The 8,947-nt window shown below is 45.9% G+C and overlaps 1 protein-coding gene across 5 annotated transcripts in view; it reads left to right on the top strand.

Moving 5' to 3' along the window:
• The first annotated feature begins 1,002 nt into the window (after nt 1-1,002).
• The window catches only part of PUS7 (pseudouridine synthase 7), a 57,954-nt gene continuing 50,009 nt past the window's right edge, over nt 1,003-8,947 (top strand). For 4 of the 5 annotated variants that reach the window (XM_058728753.1, XM_058728756.1, XM_058728754.1 and 1 more), the window contains exon 1: nt 1,003-1,234. In XM_058728753.1, coding sequence (XP_058584736.1) covers nt 1,108-1,234 — 127 coding nt within the window. In that variant the 5' untranslated portion in view covers nt 1,003-1,107. Of the gene's footprint in view, nt 1,235-4,358; nt 4,709-8,947 lie in introns of those variants that run through there. The other variant, XM_058728755.1, reaches the window with a different exon arrangement.

The following is an 8,947-nucleotide window of genomic DNA, read 5'->3' as shown; positions in this document are numbered from 1 at the left end:
ACTTGAAATAATATATAGGTGTTTCACTGAGGATTGAAATTCGGCAAAATAGTACAAAAACTATTAGAGGCCAGAATTTGGTCCCGAAACGTGTGCTACTTGAAGAGCATGGAAGGAGTAAGGATTTTATTTTTCTTCACACAGAAGCACAAACTTGCTATGATTAGTTTTTTTCTGGAGCCTATCCTATTGAGGAGCCGTCAAGCAGGAGGGGTAAATCGAAGAAGTGGGAAAATGCTTCTCTCGGATCCCCTGCACTTGAAGGAATAATATATAGAACAATATATTCCCTAAAGTTATTCTTTTCCTTAAACTAGCCGCATGAGGGGGGCAACACAAAACGGCCATAACCATGTGGAAGAAACCTTTATTAAAATACGTAAAGCAGGGGCGCCTGGGTGGCGCAGTCGGTTAAGCGTCCGACTTCAGCCAGGTCACGATCTCGCGGTCCGTGAGTTCGAGCCCCGCGTCAGGCTCTGGGCTGATGGCTCGGAGCCTGGAGCCTGTTTCCGATTCTGTGTCTCCCTCTCTCTGCCCCTCCCCCGTTCATGCTCTGTCTCTCTCTGTCCCAAAAATAAATAAAAAACGTTGAAAAAAAAAATTAAAAAAAAAAATACGTAAAGCATTCGTTAAGGCCATGGCCACCGCCACTTTAGAAGTCCTAAAGACTGTCTGAAGGACTCTTTGGTGCACGATGAAATCCCTGTTTGCCCGGGCCCTGGAGAAATCACTGTTTGCCCAGGGCCTGGACAGGCTCCCACCGCCGTGAGCTGGCAAAGCCGCAGTGAACCAACGAGCTTCCTCCAGGCAGAGGCCACTGGGTCACTGGGCGGCGGAGAGGGGCGGGGCCTCGTTGCTCAGGGCCCGCGCGGAGGCGGGGCCGGCGGCGGAGGGCGGCGGAGGGCGGCGGAGGGCGGCGGAGGGCGGCGGAGGGCGGCGGAGGGCGGCGGAGGGCGGCGGAGGGCGGGCCCCGCCCCCGCCCCGCCCCGAGGGTGGGGCAGATTAGCGGCGGCGCGTCGCTGCGCAGCACGTGTGAGAGCTCCGCGGCCGGCGAGTGCACCCGCGCGCTCTGGGCCCCAGGGGCTGAAGGCGCTGACGGCGTTGCCTATGCCGGGGCGCCCTCGCAGCTGGTTCTTCCGAGTGGCCCTCGTCGCCGCCGCCCTCCTGCGCCCAGAGCAGCGCGCCCGCCCCCTCGCCGCCCGGCACGGGCCGCGCCCGCGCTCCCAGGCCCCGGGTAAGTGCGCGGCCTCGCCGCAGCCACCCGGGCTCCACGGCCCGGCCTCAGGGCCCTGCCCGGAGGGGCAGTGCGGCCTGGGAAGGCGTCCCGGCCGCGGCGTGAGCGCACGGCTTGCCCACGGCGCCTCCATTGCTGGCCGTGCCCGCGGAAGCGCGGCTGGAGCCTGGCGGTCCTCCTCCCGCGGTGCCAGCCCCGCCCCCCCTTCCGGGGCCGATCGGCAGGGGGCGCCGTGCCCTCCCGCCTCCCTTGTGGCGCTGGCCGCCCTCCGTTCCCAGCCCCTCTCCTTCCTTTCTTTGCCCCGGGAGCTCCCTAAACTCCTCTCCTCGCCAAAGAGAAAACCGGCCTCTATCCCGGGGCCCTTACAGCCTCGGTATATCGCGGGGCCGGTCTTCTGCAGGGTAAAGCCCACGTGCTTTCTCTCGTCCTCGTTTTCACCCATCACTACTTAACTGCGAGGCTACTGCAAGCCAGGCAAGCACCCAGCTGAATGCTTATTTTTGTACACGTTTCCCAGAGTAGGAGCCAACAGGTTGGGGACCAGGAGTGTTTTCTCCAGCTCTCCACCGGGTCCGTGTTTAATGAGTGGATGTTTGGAGGTGCTGCTGTGCATGTTGAAACTCATCTACGCCGAGTCCTTACCGCCAGCCCTGCACTGAGAGGTTTAGAAGTACATCCTAATTGCCTGGGTTATTAGTGCCTGCCAAGAAGTAGGGTTTGGAGAGAGTTTCGTTTGCCAGAAATTTAATCCCGTTGTCAGGCCACTTTTTTTTTTTTTTTTTTCATTTCAAAAATCTTGGATTACCAAGGGCTTTTGTTTCAAGTCTCCAGTCGTCGTCTGTGCAGTCATATTCCGTTCCCTTGGGGATACCTCGGCAATTGAGGGATCTGTCAAAAATAGGCCGGTACAGTCATAGTGAAAAAGGGGATGAATAGGCGATAATTTTGTTTAATCATTTAACAGCTCCTTTTGAACATCTTTTGGTAGAGGCTGAGGCGATGCAAGTATTAATAAAAGGTATATTGACCCCAAGTAAGAGAGAGATACTGCAGTCCAGCTGGTCCGTTGACTTAAGTTTTCTCCTGTTTCAGGTCCTTTACCTGTGCTGGTCCTGCTGCCTGGAACTCTCCCCATACACATCTTTTCATGTCTATAGTTCTTTCTCCCCTTCCCTTTACTCTGCTTCATTTGTAGCTCTTACGGGTGTATGTTTCTGAGTTTATTATTGTTTTCGTTGATATATCCTTAAATAAATATAAACTCTAAGAGGACAAGAAATTGCCCCTTTTCCCCAGTGCCTAAGATAGTGCCAGACTCATAAGGGGTACTCACATATTTGTGGGATGAACGAATCTAAAGGACTTAATGATTTTGCATATTAGAATGTAGAGTGTGCTCTGCCCTGAAGAAAGTGCTCTTTATTATATGTGTGTGTGTGTATTTTTTTTTTAACGTTTATTTTATTTTTTGAGAGACAGAGCACAAGCAGGAGGGGGCAGAGAGAGGGGGAGACACAGAATCTGAAGCAGGCTCTGGGATCTGACCTGTTAGCACAGAGCCGGATGCGGGGCTCAAACTCACAGACTGTGAGATCATGACCTGAGCTTAACGAAGTCAGACGCTCAACCAGCTGAGCCACCCAGGCGCCCCAGAAAGTGCTCTTTGTAGTGAGCTAGAGGGGTTGTTGACAGTTTGCAGAGGCTGGAGGATAGAAGTATTTAAAGGGGCGCCTGGGTGGCTCAGTCGGTTGAGCGTCTGACTTCGACTCAGGTCATGATCTCGCGGTCTGTGAGTTCAAGCCCCGCATCAGGCTCTGTGCTGACAGCTCAGCCTGGAGCCTGTTTCGGATTCTGTGTCTCCCTCTCTCTCTCTCTGCCCCTCCCCTGTTCATGCTCTGTCTCTCTCTGTCTCAAAAATAAATAAAACATTAACAAAAATTAAAAAAAAAAGTGGAAGTTGTATTTTGAAATATAGATAGGACTAAGACTAATATGGCTTTAGATGTTCATTTTACAGAAATAATGTTAAGGGATTATCGGTGTTGTATTACAGTTTTGAAAATGTTAAACTTTCGTTGTTGTGGATGTAAAGAGAGCTTATTGGTGAATTTAGTATCTTAATGAAAAAGATTTTAAAATATTGATAAAATTGTAATATTCCTAATGTCAGTTGGGTCATTTGGAGTATAAAAGAAACAAAACCCATTTTTTTAGTATTCCTTTCAAAAAATTGCATAGGACTTTGAAGTTCACAGGTAAGTATCAGTAGATTCTCTTCTTGGTGGTGGTGTGGTCTATATTACTTGACTGATTACTATTTTGAATAGTGTATTTGTGCAGCATAGCATCTCTTTAAAAACTTTTTTTTAAAATAACATTTAAAAAAACTCATAAAGCTGTACTCTCTACCCTTCCTCCCCTTTTTAAAAAGCCAGTCATTTCAGCTTTGAGGTAGCATGCTTGAGTATGTATATTTGGATTTTCCTGAATGCAAAACTTTTTCTTAGGGAAATCACACCCGGGCAGCCTGAGTGGTTTATTTTTCTGATTGAATTCTTCCCAGCAACTTCAATGTTCACAGGATCTGCTCGCTCCCTCCCCTCATTTAAAAATTATATTGCAGGAGCACCTGGGTGGCTCAGTCAGTTAAATGTCTGACTCATGGTTTCGGCTCAGGTCACGATCTCCTGGTTTCGTGAGTTCGAGCCCCACATCAGGCTCTGCGCTGGCAGTGCGGAGCCTGCTTGGGATTCTCTTTCCCTCTGTATGTGCCCCTTCCCCACTTGCTCTGTCTCTGTCTTTCTCTAATAAATAAACCTTAAAAAAATCATGCTGCATTTTAGTCTTCCCTTTTATATAATTCTTGCTCATGAAAACAATACTAATTTGAGCTTTGTCTCCTAGTCCAGAAGTTTGAACAGCTGTTCTAGTAAATATGTTCTCAGCTTCTAGGCCCACTGAGAGAACTTAGCAAAATACATATTAAGTGACTTATAATCATTGGTACCATGTATATTTTAATAATTAATGTGTATGATAGGGTTATTAGTTCAAACAAATGAAAAGTATTTGTAATTTCATTTGAAACACAAAAGTGAGATTAGTTAATGAGCTTGTCTTGTAAGTTAAATATAACAAGGAAAAGAGATTAGGCAAGTGTCCACAAGTATCGAGAAAAAGACTGCTCAAAAATATTAAAGGCATGTTTATTTGGTGCTGTTGGCAGTGCTTTGAGGGACTCTTAAAATTAAATGGTATTTGAAGGAGGAAACCCATGTTTAATCATTAGCCCAGAGAACAAAAGAAGCCTAAGAAGCTTTGTTTTTTCCCCAGACTCAGCAATACAGTTCTGCTGTACAGACCATCCATAATAAATATTAATGACCAGTAGTTGAATAGGAACAGCTATTACAGACCTTTGAGCAACTCATCATTTTTCAGCTTTGCAGAGAAAGAAACCTCAGCTTAGAGAGGGTAAGTGGCCCACTCAGTAAACGGCAGAACCCAGATCGGGTTGACAGTGTGTGATATTCATATGTGTGATCTGCTAATATTCTCATGCCCAGGATGTTAGGCATAACAGTGCTGTTTGAAACTTTCCAGGATTTTATTCACGAAATCACTGATGTGGGCGCAGCGGAGAGCAAGGAGTTGGGTCATGACCATGTCCTGACTTAGGTGACTGGTAGTTGGTGGCAACGTTCCCTGAGCTGGGAGGTGTAATGTGTGTTGGTGGTGGGAGATGATGAGATCAATTTAGGGCATGTTGAATTTGAGCATTTGATTCAGCTCTTCCTAGCTGGGTCAGCTGGAGTAAGACAAGGATATCTGGCAATGCTAATGAACCCGGAGCCATAGGGTGGAGGAGAGGCTTGAATGAGCTCACTGGGTGCACTCTGCAATTGCTCAGCTTGACAGCTATTGCTTTGGACTTCCCAAGCAAACTGGGAAGTCAGAGATGGGTCTTGGCTAGAAAAATGTGAGAGTGAAAAGGGAACAAGACTGGGGTAGGAACCTAGAGATGCCCAAATTTAAGCAGCAGCAGAGAAGGAGGGGAAAAGAGTACCTCAAGAGGCAGGAAAAAAGGGGTAGAAAGAGTTTCAAGGAAGGAAAGTGGCAAACCGTGTCCAGTTGGGAAAAGATGTCAATTAGAGCCAGGCTTGAATGACTGTGGTTTTGGCACAAGGAAGCCATCGCTGAACTTTAAAAAAAACAAAAAAAAAAACAAAAAAAACACTTCATTGGTGTGTGGGAGGCAGAAGCCAAATCTTTCACTAAACGTCAGCTGCACACTGGCGGGGCGTTGATTTGATTTGCTGCAGTGTCTTTTCGCAGTACCTGGAATACCGCCTAGCGCAGGGTGCACAGTAGGTATTTGTTGAGGGGATGAAGTGCAGTGCTTAGGATTGAGTGTTAGAATGACTGGACTTTTAGGAGGGTTGTCTTACTTAAGGGAATGGTTATAATAAGTGGTCTAGTGCATATGCTGGAAAGAGGGGTAGACATCTGTCAGAGGAGGCCCGCAAGCAGGACTTGAAGAAGACTGTACTGACCAGGCATGGCCATGAGAGTAGGGATGGCTGTTTAAGAGGGGAAACCCCCTCACCTGCTGTGGTTTTCTCCAGCAGCATCCAGGAGCACAGACCTAGACAGTAGGTTTGATACTTGGTTGGGGTTTAGCACGGATCACGAAGCAGCACCAGTGAGCAAGAGTGTTGAGTGGTGGCTAACAGATGTGGAGGTTTGGGGCACTTGAAGAAGTGAAGGTGGAGAGGGGCACCTGGGTGGCTCAGTCAGTTAAATGACTGGCTCAGGTCATGATTTCATGGTTTGTGAGTTTGAGCCCCGCATCAGGCCTGCACATCAGATTTTTTTTTAATTATTAAAAAAAAGTGACAGTGGAGAGACGGTATCTTGGGACCTGTTTGAAGAACACGTGATGAGAGAGAGCAGAAAAGAAAAAAGGGTAAAATAGTGGTTGATCAGAACACAATAGTTTGTGTATCTTTTTATACTTCATATGTTTGAAATTTTTTGTAATAAAAAGCTTACCGTAGAAGATGTGATAACCTCCCCATGTTCCCATCACTCAGTTTCAATAATTATGAACCTGGTTTCAAATCTGTACCCCCTCCACTTCCATTCACCACTGGTAAATTATTTTGAAGCCAAATTCCAGACTTCGTAACTTTTCAACCATAAATATTTGTTAGTGTGTCTAAAACATAAGGATTCTGTTTTTAAATGTAACCACAGTAACATAATTGCACCTTTAAAAGTTAACAGTACTACCTTGATGTCATCAAATATTCCCAGTATTTTGCATCCCTCATCATCTCAAATGCTTACTTGTTTTTTTTTTTTTTTTTTAATTTTTTTTTTCAACGTTTTTTATTTATTTTTGGGACAGAGAGAGACAGAGCATGAACGGGGGAGGGACAGAGAGAGAGGGAGACACAGAATCGGAAACAGGCTCCAGGCTCTGAGCCATCAGCCCAGAGCCTGACGCGGGGCTCGAACTCACGGACCGCGAGATCGTGACCTGGCTGAAGTCGGACGCTTAACCGACTGCGCCACCCAGGCGCCCCCCTTACTTATTTGTTTTTTAAAATTTACATCCAAGTTAGTTAGCGTGTAGTGAGTGCAACAATGATTTCAGGCGTATAATGCCCCTGACCATGTAGCCCATCCCCCCTCCTACAACACTTCCAGCAACCCTTTGTGTACTCCATATTTAGAAGTCTCTTACGTTTTGTCCCGCTCCCTGTTTTTTATATTATTTTTGTTTCCCTTCCCTTATGTTCATCTGTTTTGTATCTTAAAGTCCTCATATGAGTGAAGTCATATATTTGTCTTTCACTGACAAATTTCACTTAGCATAATACCCTCTGGTTCCATCCACGTAGTTGCAAATGGCAAGATTTCATTCTTTTTGATTAATACTCCATTGTATATATATACCACATCTTCTTTGTCCATTCATCCATCGAGGGACATTTGGGCTCTTTCCATACTTGGGCTATTGTCAATAGTGCTGCTATAAGCATTGGGGTGCATGTGCCCCTTAGAAACAGCACACCTGTATCCCTTGGATAAATACCTAGCAGTGCAATTGCTGGGTCGTAGGGTAGTTCCATTTTCAATTTTTTGAGGAACCTCCACACTGTTTTCTAGAGTGGCTGCACCAGTTTGCATTCCCACCAACAGTACACAAGAGATCCTCTTTCTGTGCATCCTCACAAACATCTGTTGTTGCCTGAATTGTTAATATTAGCCATTCTGACAGGTGTGAAGTGGTATCTCATTGTGGTTTTTTAAATTTATTTAAAATTTTTTTTAACGTTTATTCATTTTTTGAGAAACAGAGTGTGAGCGGGGGAGGAGCAGAGAGAGAGGGAGACAGAATCCGAAGCAAGCTCCAGGCTCTGAACTGACAGCACAGAGCCCAAAGCGGGGCTTGAACTCACAAACCATGAGATCATGACCTGAGCTGAAGTCAGACGCTTAACCCACTGAGTCACCCAGGCACCCCTCTCATTGTGGTTTTGATTTGTATTTCCCTGATGATGAGTGATGTTGAGCATTTTTTCATGTGTCAGTTGGCCATCTGGATGTCTTCTTTGGAGAAGTGTCTATTCATGTCTTTTGCCCATTTCTTCACTGGATTACTTGTTTTTTAGGTATTGAGTTTGATAAGTTCTTTATAGATTTTGGATGCTAATCCTTTTTGTGATATGTCATTTGCAAATATCTTCTCCCATTCCGTCGGTTGCCTTTTAGTTTTACTGATTATTTCCTTCATTGTGCAAAAGCTTTTTATTTTGATGAGGTCCCAATAGTTCATTTTTGCTTTTGTTTCCCTTGCCTCCGGAGACATGTGGAATAAGAAGTTGCTACAGCCATCAAATACTTTTCTAAATGCTTTTTTTATTTTTGTTTTTCTTTCTTTTTTTTTTAAATTTTTTTTTTTTTTAACATTTATTTATTTTTAAGACAGAGACAGAGCATGAACGGGGGAGGGGCAGAGAGAGAGGGAGACACAGAATCGGAAGCAGGCTCCAGGCTCTGAGCCATCAGCCCAGAGCCTGATGCGGGGCTCGAACTCACGGACCACGAGATCGTGACCTGAGCCGAAGTCGGACGCTCAACCGACTGAGCCACCCAGGCGCCCCTCTAAATGCTTTTTATAAATAGTTGACTTGTTTGAAGAAGGATCCACTCTTTGCATTTCTTTGTAGGTTTATATGTAAGTTCCCCTCCCTCTTTTTCCCCTTGCTTTTTATTAGTTGAGGGAACTGTCTTTGTCCTGGTAGAGTTTCCCACATTCAGAATGTTGCTGATTGCTTCCCCATGGTGGTGGTTAACATCTTCTGTCTGTGTGCTGTCGAAACTACCAATTAGACATAGAGTTTCAGTCAGAATACTTCACAGCATGTGCTTTCAGGGACGTGCAGTGTCTGCCTGTCATGTATGTTAGTGGGCCATTCGTGGTGCTTGTCCAGGTCCACTATTTCATTAGGCATTTGCTACTTAGTGTGACTTTGATCTCTACAGGTGGGGAACAGTTTCAGCACCTGTTCCAAGAAATCTACAAAATGTCTATAGAAGGCTGTTATACCACTCTGAATTCTGCGGCATGTATAAAAGAAATAATGTCCTCAAAAAATCTGCAGACTTCTTGAGGGGGGAAAGGGGACTAGCTTATTTTGTTCC

The sequence above is a fragment of the Neofelis nebulosa genome, chromosome 4, assembly GCF_028018385.1.
Source record: "Neofelis nebulosa isolate mNeoNeb1 chromosome 4, mNeoNeb1.pri, whole genome shotgun sequence".
In the NCBI taxonomy this organism is placed as follows: domain Eukaryota; kingdom Metazoa; phylum Chordata; class Mammalia; order Carnivora; family Felidae; genus Neofelis; species Neofelis nebulosa.
The sequence above is the reverse complement of the archived record's forward strand: the minus strand, read 5'-3'. Positions and strand labels throughout refer to the sequence as shown.